Source organism: Vicugna pacos, chromosome 2 (genome assembly GCF_048564905.1).
Source record: "Vicugna pacos chromosome 2, VicPac4, whole genome shotgun sequence".
Lineage (NCBI taxonomy): Eukaryota > Metazoa > Chordata > Mammalia > Artiodactyla > Camelidae > Vicugna > Vicugna pacos.
Genome location: NC_132988.1, coordinates 121,024,233 through 121,045,760, shown reverse-complemented (window position 1 = coordinate 121,045,760; position 21,528 = coordinate 121,024,233). Strand labels below are relative to the sequence as shown.

Below are 21,528 nucleotides of genomic sequence, written 5' to 3'. Positions count from 1 at the left end.
CTTTTGCATGGAAGGTAGCATGTGTTCACAACGGGGTAGTTTTGTCAGCCTGCTTCCTGCCAGCAGACTCTTAAGGGCCCAGAGGCCTCTTTTAGTTTCATGGTCCTTTTCAGTCCAAACCAGCAGTCTTTTGCCACTGTACTTCTTTCAAAAGCTTTTCGGGTCTCCTATGAATCTTATTGGAGTTCAATTTATTAGACAAAAGCCACACACAGAGGTCTCCTCAAAATAAGCCCTTCTCACGACCCAGAGGAAAGATGTACCATGTTCCTGCATTGGAAGAACCAATGTTGCCAAAATGGCCATACTACCCAAGGCAATCTGCAGATTCAGTGCAATTCCTGTCAAATTACCAATGACATTTTTCACAGAACTGGAACAAAACATGTTAAAATTTACATGGAAACACAGAAGACCACGAATAGCCAAAATAATCTTGAGAAAGGAGAACAGAGATGGGGGAATCACACTCCCTGACTTCAGCCTATACTACAAAGCTACAGATCAAAATAGTCTGGTCCTGGCACAAAACAGACACATGTATCAATGAAACAGGATAGAAAGTCCAAAAACAAACCCACACACTCTTGGTCAATTAATCTATGACAAAGGAGGCAAGAACACACAATGGAGAAAAGACAGTCTCTTCAATAAGTGGTGCTGGGAAAACTGGACAGATACCTGTGAAAGAATGAAATTAGAACCTCCCCTAACGCCATATACACACATCAGCTCAAAAGGGACTAAAGACCTATAACAAGACCAGATACTAGGAAACTCCTAAATGGGAACAGAGGCAGAACACTCTGACATAAATCGCAGCAGTACTTTTTTGGGTCTATCTCCTAGAGTAATGGAAATAAAAGCAAAAATAGACAAATGGGACCTAATTAAACTTTAAAGCTTTTGCACAGCTAAGGCTACCTTCAACGAAATGAAAAGATAACCTACAAAATGGGAGAAAATACTTGCAAACTATCCGACTGACAAGAGACTAATTTCCAAAATAAACAAACAGCTCATACAGCTTTATATATATATAAAGCAACCCAATCGAAAAATGGGCAGGAGACCTAAATAGACATCTCTGTAAAGAAGGCATACAGGTGGCCAGCAGGCACATGAAAAGATGCTCAATTTCACTAATTACCAGAGAAATGCAAATCAAAACTACAATGAGGTGTCACTTCACACCAGCCGGAACAGCCATCATTCAAAAGCCCACAAATGACAAATGCTGGAGAGGCTGTGGAGAGAAGGGAACCCTCCTACAGTGCTGGTGGGAATGCAGTTTGGTGCAGCTACTATGGAGGACAGTATCAAGGTTCCTTAAAAGCTAAAAATAGACTTGCCATGTGATCCAGCTACCCGACTCCTGGGTATGTACCCAGAGAAAATTATAATTCAAAACAACACATGCACCCCAGTGTTCACAGCACCACTACCTACAACAGCCGAGACATGAAAGCAGCCTACATGTCCACCGACACGACTGGATAAAGAAACTGTGGTACATTTATACAGTGGACTACTACTCAACCATAAAAAAAATAAATAATGCCCTTTGCATCAACATGGATAGACCTAGAGATTATCATATTGAGTCAAATAAATCAGAGGAAGACAAATATGTATCACTTATTTGTGGAATCTAAGAAAGAAAAGATAACGAATTCTATTTGCAAACCAAAAACAGACTCACTGGCATAGAAAACAAACTATGGGTACCAAAGGGGAAAGGGCAGGGAGGGATAAATTAGGCGTTGGGGATTAACAGACCCACACTACTATACATGAAAAAGACAGACAACAAGGTCCTACTGTACAGCACGGGGAACTAGATTCAATTTCTTATAATGACGTGTAACGGAAGAGAATCTGAAAAGAAAATACGTATGTGTATGTATAACTGAATCACTTTGCTGTACACCTGGAACTAACACTGCAAATCAACTACACTTCAATAAAAGATAAGAATTAAAAATACTAATAAGCTCTCCTCCGTCTTGGGCTCCTGAGAGACAAGCTCTCAAGCTTACAAGCCCTATTACTTGCTGGAAAGACCCCCCCAGTTCCCAAGGTCTCAACAAGCCTTTCACAGCCCCAGCCCCAGCGTCACAACACGTGGGTCTTCCTGACCGCCCTCTACATCTGACCTTTGCTCTGACGTTTCTCAGGGTTCGCCTTGTCTGCCACCCGGGAAGGCTGGGCATACAGACCAGGAAGGGCACACCTTCACACCAAGAGCCCTTCCCGGAGCTTCTTGGTCGTTCCGTCCAAGCAGCAGGAAGCCACAGGCTCCTTCAGGGCTTGGCATGGCTATTTCGCTAGAGCATCCAGCTCGTTAGGCACACTGTTGTCCTCCACCACTACCCTGTCCCCTGCTCAGTGTTGTCACCTGGGGCCAGGACCCACTCTGCCCTGGCTTCCAGTGTTCCTACACCTCTCCACCGGCCTCACTAGCCATCTCCCCAAGGCCCCCAAGGTGCCCCTGCACCTTCCTCACAGCTCCTCTCACAAGCTGGCTCCTGTAGGTCCTTCCAGCGCCCACCCACTGCCAGCCACCAGGTCCCTCCCACCTTTGAGGGCTCTTTCCACGGTCCCTACACCACTCCCACCGCAGGGCCTTTGCATTTGCTGCCCCTGGAGTGAACGCTCTGCCAGGCAGGACATCTCTGCTCACATGCCGCCTTATCAGGCATCTCCCAACCACCCCACAAGAACAGGCAACATCCCACCACTGTGACCCCGCTCCCCCACCCTTCTCTCTGCCCTTACCCCTTAACCTCGACATCCCACTGCCATCCTCAGTCCCCATCAGAGCTTGAGTGCTCTAAGGGGCGTCATCTCCAGCACACCCCAGTGTCTATCAGATGGCCTAACCTGTGGTACGAGCCCAAGGAACACGGACAGGAAGAGCTTCTGCCCTTCACAGCACCTTAAACCAAGCTGACCAAGCCCAGCCCTTGCCTGAAGCCAGCTCAGTTCCCGGGGGCACCCACAGGGAGCACGGCCGTGGCCGCAGGCCGGGGGCGACGTCTGCACTCGGCTGCCAGGGACCACGTACACAACCAAGACGACTCGGAGGGCAGGGCAGCCCCTCAGGACCAGGTCCCACGCTCACTCCGCTCCAGGGTGGACTGCATGGCCCCGGTTGTCTCTGGACACAGGGAAAGGCCATCGCCCAGCTACCGAACAGGCATCAAGCCAAGGCCCCTGGCTTTGTAGGCAAGGCTGACAGGCACACCCCCCTCCCCGCCAGGAAACCTGCGTGTAAGGAGAGCACACACCTAATGTGGCAGGCCCTGCGCTGACCAGGTCTGGGCCTGGCTGCAGCCCAACTGAGAGCTCAGGCTGGGGCCCCAAGCCTGTCAAAATGAGGTCATGCACAGCCGGGGGGGGGGGTGGCTAAAGCTTGGGCCATGATTCTCCCCCACTGTGAGCTACCCTCCCCGGGCACTGACAGGACAGACACCCACTCGGCCCCTCCAACCGCAGGATCTACCGCAGCAGCTGGCCTACCTGCCAACATAGCAAGTCAGTTAAAGAAGGTTCTTTCCTTTTTATTTTTGCAATGTCATTCCATACAAAAGCAATAAAAACAAAGTCTGAACAAGAAGTTTACAAGTGAATATTTAGACAGAAAATCTATACACATTATCATTTACAGCAATTTTACATGGTAAATTAACTGATTGTAAAAAAAACATGCTTTCTAAATCCCTCTGCTGCCTCAGCTCTTGGAGGGTAGATGGCCTACCTAGCGCTATTTACAAGTACCAAACTAAGACTGTATAACTTACGTAAAACCCATTAACTTACCAGCTCAATTTAAAATCTGACTATTCAGTGCTCTGGATGAGGAAAAAGCCACCTTGACTTACTGACAAGCAGCCAAATATCCAGTTTCCATAAAAGTGTGAAAGGGACCCACGGAGACCACCCGGTCAGACACCAGCAGAGAAAGCCGGCGCCGGCGTGGTCCCGTGAACGACTGTAAACCCAAGCGGCCACCTGACAGGCAGCAACTTAACGTTCAACATACTTGTGGAAAACCAGTTAAAATATGCTTGTCACATTAACCCGAAGATGGTAGAGATTAAAAGCAATTAAGGTCGTGGCAAGATTGCTTCAAGTTCCACTTCCCTTGGATTTAGTTCCATTTACAATTTAAAACATGCAAAATGCACCCCCATTCATAAAATTAATGTTTCTTAAGGATATATGGCAAGAACAACAATCCACCATGAGACAAGAAGCTGTTAAGAAGCTGTTAACAGAAACCAGCCAGCTAAGAACACAGGGCAGGGCTCGGCCGGTGCCTGGATGGTGCGGCCACACCAGTTAGCTCATGGCGGAGAAGTCTCTCAAGGGTTCAGTTAAACACGCCTCCAAATCAAACTCATCCTCCGCCGGGCAGTCCACGTGTCTCACTTTCGTGGGTGTGCCACAGAACGTGTCCTGCAAAACAGAAGCATGGTCAGGGCTCGCTCTGCAGACACGCTGGGCTTGCTGCTAGCGCTGCTGAACACAGGCTGCTTGCCCTGCATGGAGTGGAGGCCAGCTGGCCCCCGGCGCTCCAATCTAAGTCTCAGCGAGGGTCTCTGACCAGGAGCCTCACCTGGGAGTCCAAGGCGCTCAGCTACTTCAAATTCACCAACAGCATCCAGCCTCACTTTCTCTGGTATGTCAAATCCTACCCATCAACCCCGCCCAACTAGAAACCAACTGATCCTTTGAGGCCTCTGAGCCACAGCCACTCAACTCCAACAGGACCTGCTACATGGACTCACCACACTGCCGAGGAAGGTCTGCCCCTCCCGAGCCCATCACCCCCAAAATGGGCCACTTCCTACACAGCCTCTGGGAACCAGGTGAGAGAACACACGGATGACCAGGAGGCACCTGTAACCACGCCACAGGGGCCCGACATCCTCTGCACTGGCCGCTGCCCAGAGCCCAAGGCTGGGGTGAGCACGTCAGTGCCCGCCCTCTGCAAACGGCTGGACAGAACTGAGTAGTGGCTGAAGACAGGTGACAGTGCTTAGTTTAACACACTTCTGGATTGCTTTTTTCACTAAAGAAGTTTAACTGAAAGGTCATACACTCATATGTTATGTCAGAGTTTACAATTTTAACCAACTGAAGCCCAATGTTTATACCAACTAACACCAAAGTTTTAAATGAATGTTAAAAAAAGGTTCCTATTTTTACAATGGGGAAATCTGGTTGATACCACTTGAATCATGCTGTAAACTGAACATCACTGATTAACAGGATAAACTGATACCTCCCCACCCACTGTCACAGTCTTGCCCAAAGTGCTCAACCTGAATCTCATCCTTAAGGAAACAATGTGACAACTCCCAAGTGACAAACATCCTGCTTTATGAAAACTGGCCTGAGCTCTACAAAAGAAATGTCAGAGTTAAGCAGGGAAACTATTCTAAGTTAAAGAAAACTTAAGAGAGGTGGCAATTTAACATGCAACCCTTGATTAAATTCTGGATCAAAAAAGACCTGTAAAAAGGACACTGGAACAATCAGGAGCCCGGAAGCTGGCCCGTTCACTAGACGGCAGGGCTTCAGCAATGTTCCACTTCCCAGCGCAGTCAGCACACTGGAGCGTGTCCAGTGCCAGGGGGTGAGCACCACCACCCTACAGCTTGCTTTCAAGTGGCCAACGAACACACACGGACAGCCAGCCACCTGGGTGGTGACAGCACTAAATATCTCCTTTAGCGCAGCTGCCTGCATATCCAGCCACCTCTCCTAAGACACCCCCAGGATCTCCCACCAGGACCCCCCCCAATCTTCATGGTCTGCCCCCTCTGACGCCCGCATGGTCACCTTGCCTCTCCTGATCCCCAGCCTGCACATCTCCCTGGACCTTGCATCACAAGTGGCACATTCAGAATGTTCCCTGAGCTAGGATAAGGGTCACTCAATCCAAACTAAGGACATCACCTACTGAGACCTTCCTGGGTTTCTTTTTAGTCCTGCCTGTGTATAAATATCCACAAAACTGGGATCATCTTGTTAAATATCCTGTTTTTATTTATCTTGACAACTTTCCACATTAGTCATCAAAAACAATCTGTAGTGGCTGTATTCCTTATGAACATAACTTGGTCGTCCCTCCAACCTGGAAGTCTGTGTTACTTCTAACATCTCACACAGTCACACGGAGTACGAGGTGTGCAGACGGCCCGCAAGACTGGAAGGAGGCAGACCAGGCCTCCCCGGGCGACACAGACAGAAGGCAGGCAAGAGGGCAGCCCTGAGACTTTATTTTAGGTGCCTCTGAGCTGTGCAAATACAGTACAGGCTCGTCTTATAGAAAGCACGACTTTTTCAAACACATATTTATGTTTTCTAACTTTAATCTATTTTCCCACTTAATATGCTGGATATTTCCATATGTAAATACTGGGGCAGTTTCCTTTATAACAAAAAAGGGGCCCTTTTACTGTGAACTGCTGATGTGCACTTGGCTTGTGCACACACAGCAGTCAAGAACGTGCCCCCAGCCGACAACTACAGAATTAGAGATGAGACAATTCTGTACTGCTTTTCATCTTTGAAGTTCTTCCCCCGCAAAACGTAATTTTTAAAAAATTGGCAAATGTGGGGAAACTCCTAGGCCCAAAGAATCCCTTCACTTAATAACCACCAGCAGACGATCCCTACACTGAGCACGCCGGCACAAACTAAGCAGCCTAAATTAACACTAGTGATGACGCCTGTGTGAGCCCCAGAGCCAAAAGAAAAGACCTTTCACTTTTGAATCAAAACAGTACTCCTGATTGGCCGGACTGAACCCTAAATCTAAAATATGGCCGCTACCGATGCCTCCATCAAATCTGGTATTTCGATGAGTCAAGGAAAGGGGTAAGGCGCCCCTCTTTCATAAGCATCAGAATCAAACTTCAGCTTAAACTTCACTTTATAAAGGGGCACATGCCGTCAACAATTAACCTGAAGCACCTACACTGAGACGTAAGACAAAGAACAGGCACTTACGAAGTTATCCTGAGAGCTCGTCTGGGACTCAGAGCTGCTTTCTGCGGATTCAGTCTCCATCTCCCCAAGGTCCACAGGGTGCCTGTGACGCGAAAACAGGCACGTCAGTGGCCCCTTAGCAGAGCCAGGGGACACGGCGCAGGAGGCTCTCCTGGCCTACTCACTGAAGACGAGCCCACCCCACCAGGCTGCCCCATGAGGACACTGACAGTGTCGCCTCTGCTTCCCAAGGGACCCAACAGCTCTCACCGACTCCCCGTGTGCCAGGCCTGCCCCTGCCAAGCAGCTCACAGAGGCAGAGCTGGTGGCAGTAACTGCAGAAACAGCCACCAGGCTCAGAGCACATAGCTATCTGCCAGCCCTAACCACGGCCAGCTGTTCACACGCACCCACGAGCATCCTTGCAAAGAGAAGCATCAATTTGGGGAAGAAATGGACACTACAGCAAACCATATTACACATTACTAATTTTTCCAATTTCCTACTCAAAAAGAGGAAGGGACAATAGTGTAACTTCAGTAAAAAGTCAGTGTGATGTCTGTGAGGCCAACTGTCATGTAAAGCCATCGCTTCAAACATGCTAGTTTCTAATAAATTTCCCCCAGCATTTCAGAAACTCAAACATTTGAATGAATAAATGTGTCTCCGAGAGAGACAGAGGCTTCGGTCAGAAGGGAGCCGAGAAGAGAAGCCACACAGACCAGTCTCTCCACCTCCTGCTCAACTGGCACCCTGACAACCTGGCACAAATCCAGGCCTGACTCCTTTCCAACTAGACACAGCTTAAAAAGATAAAAGCCTTCTTTAGCTAAAAAAACAAAAACAAAAACAAAAACAAAAAAACACTTTACTTGCTGTAATGGAAACAAATCTGAAAAAACATGTATGAATATGTACAACTGATTCACTTTGCTGTACACATGAAACTAACGTTGTCAGTCAACTACACTTCAATAAAAAATAAGAATTAAAAAAAGACCTTTCATTTCGATAGCTCACCATGAATTACCCATATGCTTTTCAAAATTGTTATCTTAGAAACAAACAAAAACCCACATGTCTAGGTTTACTGACACCTATTTTTCCTAGCCACAAAAAGTGAATTAAACCCAGGAGGTACATTCCCTTCCAGCCCTCAAAGCCCACCCATGTGGCTTTACACACTGGTGCACAGAACACACACATGAAGGGGACCACTGGCTGCTCTGCTCCCTCAGGACCTCCAGGCAGATGTAATACAATCCGCCACATAGGGGACGGAGCTACTGCAGTCACTGGATGAATCGCAGAAACAGAGGACAAGAATACAGTAAAGACATACATTTCTTGCAAATCACATCCTTCTTCAGCTGGAGGATCCCAAAAATGCAGAGCCACCTTCCAGAGTTTGATCTGCTGGTCCCACGACCGCCGACTGTACTTCTTGAACTTGTTGGGGGTCTTGGGATGAATGCCGGGCTGTCGAAGGTGTCTACCAGGAGAGAAGATTACCCTAGCACGCGCCACTCACATCGGCACCTCAGCTTAAAGATTAACCAAACTGAGATTATGGCTGTTAAAAAAAAATACATCAGGAGCCTCTGCAACTCAGCAGCCTCTGTGCAGCCCCCCTGGTGTCAGGGCTTCTGCCTGAAGCCTCTCTCTGCAGTCACCAGGCGGCTTTTTAACCATTCTGAAGCCTTCTCCCAAGCTCTGGACCAAATGCAAACAATAAAGCTTTTTGCAGGAAACAAACAAACAAAAAACTATAGATCAACTTAGAGTATACAAAGTGAGCAAAGAAATGTATAAAAAAGCACTACCTCTGACTCTGCTACTCCTCTGCAATTCCCAAGAAAAATGTATCTGAACCTCAACCCTGCCAAGGAGCTGACACGCTCTCCAAAGCTCTCTGCATCCTCGAGAGTGGCAGAGCATGCTGCTTACACAAAAGGGGCGATGCTTCTGTTTTGCTCCAGCAAGATCTTTACAGTCTGTAACTTGAACCTTTTTCCTGTCGTGTATTTTAAGCTTTACATTTGTAAGACAGCTATGAGTCCTAAGAAACAAAATACCATTTAATATTCTAAATCATGAAAACGCTATTTCTTTTATCTGCATGTCCTTGGTTTTTCAGCCACCAATCTATTCTTTATTTATGTAAGTGCCTAAAAGTCATCAACAGTATAGTTCTTGGCAGATGTCAACTACACCCAGAATCAGATTTACCTCCCAAGCAACTCTGGGTGGCAGTGCCACTCGACCTGACTGGGACGTGCCGGTGGAAGGAGCCTACCTCGGGACCTCTTTGATGTAGCGATCGTAGGCAATGGTGTTCTTTCCATAGTTGATCTGTTTCTGTCTCCTCATCAGGACGCTTTCATCCGTCTCTAAGTCAGCTGGCAATGCAGATACAGACTCCTTCGAATCAGAGCTGAAGAAAATGAAGTGAACAGAAGTCTCACAGTTAAGATCACTGTCAGAAAACGCTGAAACACAGTAACGAAGTATTTGTCCTTGGATTCCAAACCACATTAACCCCAGAACAGCCCAGAATCATTACATATATTGGAATTTCGTACACAATATATACATATTTCAAATCAGGGAAAAATAGAAAATCAACAAATGCTACTGAGACACTCAACATCTCACGTTCACAATTTCTTTCATTAATAAATCACAGGTCTAGCAAGTCAGTAAATAATTCACAGCATTTACCTTCCTGATGATGATTTTCTCTCTCTTCCAAAGTCATTTATAAGGAGTTTCCTTTTATATCTGAAAGCAAAGTAAACGTTTCTGTTTTTAAAAAGGTATAAAATTCACACAGTGCTTTCAGAGCTGAAAGACAGCCACCCAGAACAAAGCCTCCCTTGAGGTGTGTGGTAAGTGGATGAAAGTAACAGTATATAGTCTCTTATTTTCAACCTCCTTCAATCACCTTCTCTGATGAGGAGATAAAGACTATTTGCTAAGAACACGTGAAGTGCTTAAGCGTCCAGGTTCTGAAAGAAAACTACATGCACCGCTGGACACAAGGAGAGAGTCTCTAGGCCAAAGAAACCCCTAATGGCTTCAGTTTAAGTACCAAGACCCAAATAACATAGACGTTTACATCCCCCTAACCCTGAAGCCTTTAGGAAAAAAATGAAGGTTAGCTGAAATGAAGTTTTTATTTTTATACTACAATTACTGCTGAGACATGTGTGCCTGTTGGGCACTGCTCACCTTCTCTGATCCTGCAGAGATTGAACCGCCCACCCATTCCTCGTGAATTCAAGGCATTTGCTTTCTATCATAGCAACTATCAAAACCCAGCTCTGCAAAGGCATGTCACCAAAAAAAGTGCAGCGCAATGTAACACTGAAATCATGACCCACCTCTAGCTGGAGGTTCATGCTGGTGTCTCAAAGATGTCACACATCACTCTGCTTCCTTCCAAATGTATAACTCTCCACCCCTCCCAAGTTTGCTGTGGCATCCCAGTGGAGTTTGGACACCAGGCTATAACTGAGGTTTCCCAGTGGAGTTTAGACACCAGGATATCACTGAGGTTTCCCAGTGGAGTTTAGACACCAGAATACAACTGAGGTTTCCCAGTAGAGTCTGGACACCTTCTGCGTATCTAGAATGGCACAATCGTAGACCGCCCTCCGAGAACAGGGAAACTAGTCCCTCAGGTAATTTTTCGTAGGGCTCCACTCGTTCTGGAACCCAAGTTGAAAAGACTGCCTTCAGGTATGCCAAAACCCAGTTTCAAATTTTCAGACAGCTAGTATGCGGTGTGTGTCAGCCTCCTTGAAGTATAGTGAGCTGAATTCTCATTCCCCCAGCCCCTTCCTGGTAGGAAGTAATGCAGACCACCATCATCAAAAGCTCACATCACCAGGGTCTTACGAAAAGTGGCAGCTTTCCATCAGAAAGGATGTGATCCACAGAGTGGTCCCCAACAGTGCTCTGGACAAGAACAGACCCATTCTGCAAAGTATGACAATTTTCAGAGACAGGCCTATGAGACAACTGAGGAACAAAGGAGGGTCAGGACAGAGAGAGGTCTCCCTGCAGAGCACAGAAGCTGCAGACAGTCCCCAGCAGGGGTGACAGTGGGGGTCCAGACACACGAGTACATTACGTGACTTGTTATAAGCCTTGCAAGCAGAGCACAGAAGCAGCAGAGACCAAGTTAGTCTAACTTTCCAGCTGGGAAAGTCGAGATCTACATGAACACAACCACGCCTTCAAAACATAGGAGCCCACCACTGTCGACGCCCACCTCACTTCCCACCCAGTCACACCAACGACCTGGCCCTCGTCACACACTTCCATGTCTGAAAGGAATTAAGTGGCCCTGAAGCGGTCACAACCAGCCCCTGGGCGCTCCCAAAGGAGACACCTAGAACACTACTGAGCACTGCATGTGGAGGAAGGCCTGGCCCGTTTCCCTCCTGACACTGAGGACACATCTTCTCATCAGCATTAACTTCAACTCACCCCGAGCGACAGCATTTTAACTCAAGGTTCACTCACTGGGTTGGATGGCATGTGTCCAAAGGCAGAAAAGCCTCACAACACTAGTGAGGGCACAACCCAGGGAGGCAAGCAGCTGTTAGGGAGCTGGGTGGGAAAGCACAGCGGAAGAGGTGGTGGCTTGGCGCTGAACGTGCATACACACAACAATTCTGTGTACGACTGCAAAGGGTCTGCAGGTCCCAAGTTAGGGACCCCTCCCTGCACTCTGGCATTTCTCAGTTGTTACCTGAGCCAAGTGTCAGTCAAAAGAGTGCACTTCGTATGTGAGGAGAGCACATCCAGGCATGCTGCTGGGAAGGGAGCACCCAGTGTGGCAGGGCACACGGCAGTCCTCTGGGAGCCAGCAGTACCTACCACCTCACACCCGCTGTGATCCCAGAAGGACTGCCACTAAGACAGCGGTCCTCCACCTTCAGTGAGCGGATTCATCTGAAGGGCGCAAGACATGGCTGGGCCCAATCCAGTGTCTATCCAGCAGGCCTGGGGTGCAACCTGAAAATCTGCATTTCTAACAAGTTCCCAGAAGCTGCGGATGTTACTGGTCTGGCGCCCACCAGGCTTCTAAGAACCGCCATTCAAAGACATACCTCAAATTTAACATATAATTAAAAACACCACAGGTAACATTTCACAGTGGCCTGAAACAGATACCTTGCAATTTCTTTGTTAACTCTGGTCCTCATTTCATCTTCTTCAACGGCACTTGCCCAGTCTGAACATCTAGAACGGGGCTTAGGGCCTTCAGGAGTGGTAAAACTGCAACAAAATGAAAATACACGTTTGAACCATGATGCAACCTTCAGTTTCCTTTCCAAGTGTACATGAGGAAGTGTTCCAAGACTGTGGAGAGTGCCAAGAAAACGGGCTCCAGGGTAGCCTCTGCTCCATAACTTACCTGCTCACTGATTCTGGTTAGTTCGCTTAACGCCGCTCTGGGCTCTGTTCATTAAGCAGCTTCTGCGCACTCACCACATGCCCGTGTTGGCTAAGGCATTTAGACACAGCCCACCGTGGGGAAAGGTGACAGGCAGCTGGACCACCAGCCTGAGAAGTACCCCCACCCAGCACAACTTCTTTTTCTTGCAAAACACGAGTTCTTTTCCAGGACATTAAAAAAGTTTCAGATAATACATTCTTCGTGCTAAGCCAAGTGACCAGCACAGAAGAGGTACTGAATAAACGTGGCTACCACCTACTTCCAGGAGCACACGCACATCACATAATTAAAAGAGGAGTAAGAACCTACTTCAGAGTCCTTACGGCACTGGGACTTAGTCTACTAGTAAAGGTGCCCCCAAAGTTGGGTTAATTTTAGTTTAGGAGCTCACTTTATCTAGAGCTCAAGGAAATCTTTAGTCAGGTTCAGGCAATTTGAAAACAGGGCTTCATGCCAAGAATTCTGGCAGTCAGAAGTGTCAGTATATCTGTTACTTATAGATTAGATGTCAACTTGCATTTTCACTTTTCCTCGTCAATTGTCTATTACCCACCACTGGTGTATCCAAAGCAGAAACTAACTTCAGCTGCAACAATAAACAACCTAATACTTCCAGTTGAAAACCCAATGGCGTGTCTGAAAATGCAACAGCAATAACAAACAGTCCCTTTCAATAATGATCTTTTCTTCCCTCATAGTTACCCCACCCAGAGAAACTCAATTTGGATTTCTAAAATAAATTTCCAGTCTAAATACGGTTAGCAGGGCCTGAAATCAAATGAATGAACCAAACAGTAAAATGACTCCATGACTGTGTCATAGACACAGCGAGAACCAAGTGGAGGCTCATCCAGAGTTCGACATCAACTACCTCAGGAGTGTATGAAGACATCCAGGTCCAGGTTCCAGCCACGACATTCATGAACTTTTAAAAAGTACATACAAATGACCTTCCTCTACATCTCACGTTTTAGTAGTATGACAGAAACTACCTTAGTGGAACTAAAATCCATTTTTTAAGTTAGGCAAATCATACTCACCAACTCACCCCATCCTAGGACAAGAATGATGTTGGGAAAAGTGCTCAAATGGAAAACAAAGCCTCGACACATCCTGCTAACTTCCCTCCAAAGGGATCACCTCTGCCCCTGTGGAGACACAGCTGGCTCTCCCCACTCATCACCACAGGGGACCGAGGGGACAGGACATAATGCAGTGCAGAGGGCTAGGACGGGAACACTCCTGCCCAGTCAAGATAAGGAGGCCGCGTGGCTGACTTGAGCCCGAAGAGTACCCGAGGGATACAAAGGAGTTTTCAAGTAATGTGAGGATTTAATGTTGCATCGTCAGCTAGAAGAGAAACCACCGGAGGAATCAGAGCTTGATCCAAAGGTAACACTGGATAACCTGCCCTTCACTTCCAGGCTCATGGGGCCTCTCCCACACTCGCATCTTTTTCCCAGGTAATCTCTGTCCCACGTCTTTAAGTCGTCACATGTGACGATGACTCAAGTCTGCGCCTCCCCATCCAGACTGAGGTCCCACCACCTTCTCAGCACCTTCTCTTAATCACCTAAGCTTCCTAAGCAGAACCACTGACTCCTTCCCCAAGAGGTTGGCTCCACTCCTATCCTCTTCATCTTGGCAAATGGTTCCAGAAGCAACAAAGGTCTTCAGGCCTAAAAACCAGTCACCCTTAACCTTTCTCTGCACCTGCCCTATCCCGTCAGCAGGTACTGAGTCCCGCCTTCCGAAGTCTACCCTGAACCACACATTTCTCACCACCTCCACTGCGCCATCTCTCATGCCCCCTTTCACGCCAACTTAGCAGGTGCCCCTCCTCGTTGAGCTCCTCTAGTCAGTCCTTCAACAGGCCGGATGCGCCCCCCAGGACCCAGGCAGATGGATCTTCAAGGGACCACCTCCCATTTCATCCCAGCCATCACACAAAGGTTCCTCAACAGAGCCCTTCCCTGAGCACCCGCGGGGCTGCCCAGCACCCTGGCGTTCACCACCGGCTGGCCGCCTCGTTTTCTGCAGCCCCTCCTCGTCCCCTGAAACACCCCGCCTGACCTGCCTACCCCCGCCTCAAGGGACCAGCACAACCAAAAAGGAACCTCGTCTGGCACGCCGTCCTGACCTCCCCAGCGCGCTGCCCAGCCTGGAGAGCGCTCGCCTGAGACACGGAGAACCACCAGTGTGGCCAGAGGCTCGTCAGAGGGCAGGGCCCCCAGGAGCAGCCGGGCGGAAGGAGGGGCCTGCGGCTTCGGGCTCGGTGCGCAACCTGCGCCCACCGCTTGTGACTCCGGGCTGACGCCTAACTTCCCTGAGTGGCTTCTTTCAAGGGCCAATCTGACTGAATGCGTTGAGAAGCTGTGAGCAGTCCACGGTGGCGGCGGACGAGGCAGGCGAGGGGACCCCCGGGGCCCCGGCTCCCGCGCAGCGCGCCGGGCCCACCTGTCGGGTCTGCGGCCGCCCGCCGGCCTCGCGGGGTCCTCGGCGTCCTCGGGCTTCCGGCGCCTCCCGTCGGCCGTGCGCTTGCGTCCGAGGCTCCATCTCGCGGGGGGCGGCGGGCTGGCGACGACAAGCCGCGTCAGGGCGGGGCGGCCCGGGACCCCCGCCCGGACCCCCGCCCGGACCCCGCCCGCCGCGCGCCCCGCCTCACCTGGCGTCGCCGTCGCGGCGGCTCCCGCACCCGGGGGGGCTTCGCGGCCGGCAGGCCATGGCGACGAGGCGGGCGGGCTCCTCGGGATACGGGTGGCGGCGGCGGCGGCGGCGGCGTCGTCTCCGCGCGGCGCTGACTGACGGCGCGCGCCCCGCCCCCAACCGCCTTTATCGCCGCCGCCCCGCCCCCCGGGCTCCCGCGCGCGCCGGGCCGGGCGAGACCATCCAGCTCGCGCCCGGGGGAGCAGCTCAGCCGCGCGCGCCCCGCAGGCTGCCTAGGCCCGGGCGGGAGCGGCGATCTCGCGGCCCCGCACGCTGCCGTCTGGCAGGCGGAGAGGAGCCGCCGGGTTGACCGAGACGAGGTTCCAGAAAAACCTTGGCCCCTGCTGCATGGACGCGGCCGGGCCGCCGCGACCCTCGGACGCTGATTGGCCACGCCTTCGCGGGCGGGGGTGGGTAATGGCGGGAGATTCGGGCGAGGGCGAGGCGGGCGCGCCCGGGAGCAAGCGACGCGTCTCCAACTGGCCCGTCCCGGCTAGGGGCGGTCTCCGATTGGTCGGTTCGGCAAGGGCGGCCTCTGATTGGCCGGCACAGGGAGGGGCAGCGTCGGCGCTAGCGGGAACCGGAAACCCGGAAGGGGTGCCCGCAGGGCGGAGTCGGGCTGCAGTCTTCAGCCACCGAAGTCTGCGCAGGAACTCGCTGCCGGCGTCTGATGCTCAGCCCCGCGATCCCCCGTCACTTCTCAGCCCTGAGCACGGCTCACTTCTGCCGCTTTCAGCGCCACCTCCCGCGCTAACTCCCTGCCTCCGCGGGCCCTCCGGGACCCCCACCCGGTACCCAAACCGGCGGGGCCTCAGCCCAGCCTCCTTGCGTTAAGTGCTGATGCTGTGTGCCAAACACAACAACGGCAAAACCAAGGTAAAGGGAACGGCCCAAGAGGAAAGAAAAGTCAAAGACACTTGGGATGTAGAAAATTCTAGTCCACCTGTGCTTTTTTTCATGGGTTGCACGTAGTGCTTTCTAAATACATTCGCGGTCTAGCCGCGATATAAGGGAGCAGGAAGCACGTGCTGTCGAGGAGCTCCCCAACACAAGCCGCCGTCCTGAGCCACCCAGGCACCCCACCAGACAGCAGAGAGCACCACCTTGGGCCACCGGGTCCCCCCACATGGGCCCTTGCATGCTGACCCCCTGACCCCCCAGGACCCTTCAACAAAGGTGCCCAGGACTTGGGCTTTTTGAGACCCTTGCCCCCCAGCTAGGAAATCAGAGGGGAAGACTCCTACAGTCGACCTCCTTTTTCGTCTTATTCTGAACAAAATGTGCACATTAAAGCTGCCACTTCTAGGAGGGCCTTCCCCCAACTGTTAACCAAAGAAAAAGCATTGCAATTAAGAAAATACATATAATGGTCATACTAACATTTTATTAAATAGCGTATCACTTCCCTACAATAGATTTACCTTTATAAAACTAAGTAACTTCTTTCTGTAGAAAAAACTCCAGGCCTGGCTCTCCCTTGCCAGGGTTTGAAACTCCGGGCTGAGGCTGGGCATGGCTCCTGGCTGCCCCTCTGACGGCCTCCATCTGTGAGCGCCCCTGAGGACCACAAAGCTCGGCCATCTCGCTCCCAAATCCCGGGGTTTTTTAGGGGGCTCAGGGCTGCTCCAATAGCCACATCTGTCAGAGCTGTACTTTGGGGCCTGGCAGTTCCCTCCCTGCTCCCCACCTGCACCACTGGGAAGTGGGAATGCAGCTGTCAGTGCCTTGACCACTGGGCACATCCCCTTCTCAAACGGGTGGACCCTGCAGGGCTATGGCCAGCCTTGTGCTGAGTCCCAGTAGGCTTGTCTGGATAGAGAATGCTGCTGTGGTGCTTGGTCTTCAATGTTTTCCCTACCAGAAGCCTGAGACTTGGCCTGTTCCCCGGACTTGCAGCAGCAACAGAAGGCACATGGGTGGGTACATGCCCCTTCAAGGGGTAGGCAGCCCCCATAAGCACACAACTAAGGGAATGGCAGCTGTAAGCAGCGAGCCCCTCACCCGGCCCCTGACAGGAAACCCAGAGTATCCCTGGAAAGGGAGCAGGTAGGGGCCACCCACGTAGGAGAAGGCCCTTGGCTAGTTGCAACCATCAGGAGACCCTGGAACAGAACCCCAGGTTTCCCCCTCCATCAGCAGGCTCTGTGCCAGGTCCTCCATGGGGAGTAGAGGGTGCCAAAACAACAGGGCCACAGCCAGCTTGGGGACAGGAGCAGAATAGACTGATGTAAAATCTGCTGGAAAAATTTGGGTCTGTCATGTAACCAAAGAGCAGTTAAAATTTATGTGCCCCATAAGTTTAAGGCAAGTGGCTCAGGTTAGGGCCATCTGGGGCAGACCACAGGGTCTCCCAAAACCCAGCTAGGGGCCCCAGAAGGCTCTGGAGATGGAACCGATAGCACGTCCTGTGTCCAGCACCTTCCCCTACCCAGAGGAACGGAGAGTGGAGGCAGAGGCAGTGAAGACCAGTCCCACTGCCGCAGACAGAACTGCAGCAGGAAACTTCTTTTTAAAACAAAAGCCCTGGTCCCTCTGCAGCTTCGGGGAGCAGGTGAGTTGCTACGCTGGGAAAAGAGAGCCTGTGGTGTCCCCAGAAAGGCCGACAGGCTTAGCGCACAGCGCACACATCCAAGATGCAGAAGCGCGCACGGCAGGTGGGGCAGGGCACTCGGCTGGCCAGCCAGGTGTCCGGGCGCTGCGGATCCTGGCGGCTGGCGAACCACTTGCCCATGCAGGTGAGACACCACATGGGGCGGCAGTAGCACTGTTGGCATTCGCCCTCCGCCGCCTCCTGGCAGGTCTTCACCAGCTTCACGCTGGCACGTGTCTGCATGCAGCCGATGCACGCCTCCAGGTCCTGCAGCAGGCCAAGGTGGTCACAGGGGCCCCGGCCTATAGAGCCGCCCACCCCAGGAGATGTGGGAATCCATCACCCACCCAGGCCCCCACCTGGCTGCTGGGGACTGAGTAGGCCGGGTTGACCTCCACCAGGGAGGCAAATGTCTCCAGGAACAGGTCGCCCAGGCTCTGGTGGATGACAACGTTGGCCGCGCTGCGGATGGGTGCCCGGAGTTTCTCACACAGCTCACCGTACTCCGTGGAGTTCAGCCTGCACGAGGTGGTTGCTGCTGGGCTGGACCACTGGACTGAGGCCTCTGCAGGGCAGGGCCATCATTCCCAGGCAGGCTGGCAAGGACCCTGGGGCAGTGGCAGGGAGGCCAAGTCTGTGCCACAGTGAGCGGGGCACCCATGACCACACGGAACATGGAGACTCAGGCACAGCCTGGCTGCCAGATGAAGACCAGCTAGCAAAAATGGCCAGAGCACCGAGCCCACAGACCCAGTGCTGCCCAGCTGACCACCGCCCTCCCAGGACATAGCAAGGTTGAAGGATGGTAGCTAAGACATGGAGTGCCTGGCCCTCAGTAGATTCAGGCCCAAGGCATGTCCCAGGAGGAGCACAGCAGGCCGGCCACAGCCTGAACTAGACAGGAGGACCTCGGCTCCAGCCCAAGCCTGTGTCCGGTACAGTGACCCCCAAACATCCCTGTGGGGCTCCCCCTAAGAAGCTGCAGAAGGCAGCTCAGATGAGAAGTGAAGGAGGGAGCTGAGAGTACCTGAGAAGACAGGGGTCCAGCAAGGCGGCCTAGGGTGGGCAGTGCCGCCCTGAGGGAGGGGCACACTGGAGGGACCAAATCCCACCCACCATCGCCTCCTGAGTAAGACAAACACCAGATCTTGGGTGCTGGCCAGGCGTGGGCAAGCCTACCGGATGTCGAAGGCCTGCACAGCAGGGCTGGCGCTGGCTACGCGGATGGTAAGCAGCTGCACAGGTAGATTCGAGTCTGGCGAGAGGTCATGCTGCTGGGATTCCGTCACAGTCAGGTGCACATCCTGCTGCTGGGCCACGTGCACACGGTACGTGGTCACCTTCATCACCCATGTGTCCGTCACAATCACCCGGGCACCCGGAGCCCCCGTAGCAAATTTGTCAATCCTCCGGAACTCAGTGTTCACGGAGGAAGCGACAGCTCGCCAGCCTGACTGTGGGAGGGCATAGAGGGCCAGGGTGCGGGCCAGGGGGTGGTGGGCCCACTGGTCCCGGGACCAGTAGTAGATAAGGGTGCAGGCAATGGTGGGCAGCAGCACCGCCAGCAGGAGGAAGACCCGCCAGATCTCCGGGGCCTGGCTGGGAAAGTAGAGCCGCTTTTCTGAGGCTGCGAAGCACATGCCCACGTAGTAGCCTACAAGGGACAGAGCAAGCCTCAGCAGGGGTGGGGGCTGCTAGGCTGTCATCCTCTCCAGGAGGTTCCCACTGAGGTCCACAGGGCTATCCCTGTTGGGGGCGGGGGGGCTTCCTTTTGTCTCCATCCTTGGGCCAGGGCAAGGCCATGGTACCCTAGGGCAGGTGAGCCTCACCCGCCTCCACAACTGGTCCAACTCAGCCCTTACCCTGTCAGCAGAAAACATTTTTATCTTACTACTTCAGTTCCATACAAATAACACATGCGTACTGGGGAAAACCTACAAAAGCAAAAATACAAGGCTCTCATGTCACCCAATGCAGAGTTGCCCACTGGCCCTCCTGGGGCCAGATCCAGGCCTCTGGATGCCAGCCACTCTTGAGGAGGCAGAAAAGGGCATGGCCATCCCAGAACCGGAACATCGTGTGCCAGTGAGCAAGGTATGACACAGGCATGTCACAAGGACATCAGGGGAGCCAGCTCCAGGACCCTGCTGGCCAGATAGGGGCCAATTTGCATGTCAATAACGAGGTAGACAATAACCCGCAGCACAGGCTTGAAGTTGCAAAAACAATAGCAAGCACTTTTGATCAAGCCAATACAATTTCTCTCGCCCCATAGCAATAGATAACAGGTCTATGAAGTTTCAAAGCTGTTGCAAAACAAATTAAGAAAAGAAAAACTCCTTGTCTGACTCTAAGGCCAGGCTCCACCATTTCGTCCTCGTGTGGCCCAGGGAAGTCACTTGGCTCACTTCCCAGTTTCCCTGTCCTGCCCAGCCCCCCTCAGGCTGGTGGGAGGCATGCAGTCAAGAGGTTCCAGAAGCTTCGGAAATCCTTAGTTCCCGGGGCAGAAACCCAATCCACAACCCTCAGGAGAACCCAAACTCTGAACCACACTTTCCTCCTGCGGGGTTTCCCTGCCTCACAGGGGAGCTAGGTGGAGCGAGCTCACCACGCAGGCTGTCTCTGTCCTGGCCTGGGCTCTTCTCTGCCCTCCATCCCCATGAGGCAGGCAGCCCCCTGGCCTCAAGCCAGCCTCTCAAAGAGACCGGCTACACCTGAGTCACTACCCAGCACAGCCCCTGGCAACATCTGAGCGTCCTGGCCACATACACACCTTCCCGGGTCTCTGCACCCGTGACACTTCCTCCTGCCGTCATGCTCTTTGTCTGTCCTTCCCGCATCCTCCTTCCAAGGACTGGGGCAGGCCACCAATGCTGGCATCAGTTAACTCACGTTCTTCTACAGGGAGCTGCCCCCCATGCGATAGCTCACAACTTGCCCCAGTGAGTGAAGCATCCCCTCGCGCAGGGTCCTGAGCCTGCCTTTCTGCCGCCTGCAAGAGGCCAGCTGCCGCCACTTCCCTCCTGGGAGCACACGAGCTCACAGCCTAGGCTCTGACCCGGACGCCCTCCCCGGTCTCTTCTCGCTCTGAGGTCCCGGAGCTGGGCCTCGAGCGCCGCCCCGCCCACCGAGCTCACCGAGCGGCAGCAGCGAGTGGCACAGCAGCGTGGCGGCCGTGCGGCGCAGGTGGTAGGGCACGAAGGCAGCGTCCTCGCTGCCCAGCCAGCCCGACAGCAGGTTCTGCACCGTGAGCCCGGCCGAGTGGAACTCGGTGGGAGTGAACACGAAGCACACGGCAAATACCAGGTAGGCCAGCGTGAACGTAACCTCGGGGCTGTCCATCGCGCCGCCGTCCCCACCGGGAAGCCGTCCGGGAGAAACCCGCCTTCCGGGCGAAACCCGCTGCCCGGACGCCCGGAGCAGGCCCCAGCGTCCGGGTCCGGTAAGCGCCGGGCAGCGCGGGGCACTCTGGGAAGTGGAGTCCCCACTCTCAGACCACTCGCGCGGCGCTCTGGGAGCTAGGGTCCCGCGGGGCACTTTGGGAAATGGAGTTCCCGTGCCCGACACCCGGCAGAAGTCGTGAGCGCCGCGATAGTCCTCGCGAGGGTTTGGGTTCTCACGACCTGCCCTGGGGGCGGCGCTGCACCTGGTCCCATTTCACAGCTGGGGAAACTGAGACACGGGCGACTGGTTCTCGGGCCCTGGCCTTTCCGCGCAGCCTAGGGGCGCCCGCAGCAGAGCTCGAGATTCCTGGGCGACG

The 21,528-nt window shown here is 52.7% G+C and overlaps 2 protein-coding genes across 3 annotated transcripts; both read right to left on the bottom strand.

Annotated features, from left to right (window-relative positions):
• Positions 1–3,547: 3,547 nt before the first annotated feature.
• On the bottom strand, positions 3,548–15,498 carry SLBP (stem-loop histone mRNA binding protein). The gene is made up of 8 exons (XM_072947358.1): positions 15,138–15,498; positions 14,930–15,046; positions 12,187–12,291; positions 9,724–9,783; positions 9,299–9,436; positions 8,345–8,494; positions 7,024–7,105; positions 3,548–4,461 (listed from the first exon to the last, which is right to left on the bottom strand). Exons 1-8 carry the CDS (start codon positions 15,194–15,196, stop codon positions 4,345–4,347), a joined length of 828 nt encoding a protein of 275 aa, XP_072803459.1. The 5' UTR covers positions 15,197–15,498; the 3' UTR covers positions 3,548–4,344.
• Positions 15,499–16,542: 1,044 nt separating this feature from the next.
• On the bottom strand, positions 16,543–21,327 carry TMEM129 (transmembrane protein 129, E3 ubiquitin ligase). 2 transcript variants are annotated; one of them, XM_006213047.4, is made up of 4 exons: positions 20,906–21,327; positions 18,948–19,422; positions 18,128–18,287; positions 16,543–18,035 (listed from the first exon to the last, which is right to left on the bottom strand). In XM_006213047.4, exons 1-4 carry the CDS (start codon positions 21,108–21,110, stop codon positions 17,787–17,789), a joined length of 1,089 nt encoding a protein of 362 aa, XP_006213109.1. In that variant the 5' UTR covers positions 21,111–21,327; the 3' UTR covers positions 16,543–17,786. The 2 variants fall into 2 exon arrangements, with proteins under 2 accessions (XP_006213109.1, XP_072803451.1); XM_072947350.1 differs by lacking the exon at positions 20,906–21,327 and adding an exon at positions 20,542–20,898.
• Between the last annotated feature and the right edge of the window lie 201 nt (positions 21,328–21,528).

Coding starts and splice junctions, on each gene's coding strand:
- SLBP (XM_072947358.1), bottom strand. CDS start 15,196: ATGGCCTGCCGGCCGCGAAGCCCCCCCGGGTGCGGGAGCCGCCGCGAC. Junction 12,292..14,929: donor GGCGGCCGCAGACCCGACAG/GTGGGCCCGGCG, acceptor ATTTTGTTGCAG/TTTTACCACTCCTGAAGGCC. Junction 8,495..9,298: donor TACATCAAAGAGGTCCCGAG/GTAGGCTCCTTC, acceptor CTCTCCTGGTAG/ACACCTTCGACAGCCCGGCA.
- TMEM129 (XM_006213047.4), bottom strand. CDS start 21,110: ATGGACAGCCCCGAGGTTACGTTCACGCTGGCCTACCTGGTATTTGCC. Junction 18,288..18,947: donor GTGCAGGCCTTCGACATCCG/GTAGGCTTGCCC, acceptor CACCTCGTGCAG/GCTGAACTCCACGGAGTACG. Junction 18,036..18,127: donor ACTCAGTCCCCAGCAGCCAG/GTGGGGGCCTGG, acceptor GGCCTGCTGCAG/GACCTGGAGGCGTGCATCGG.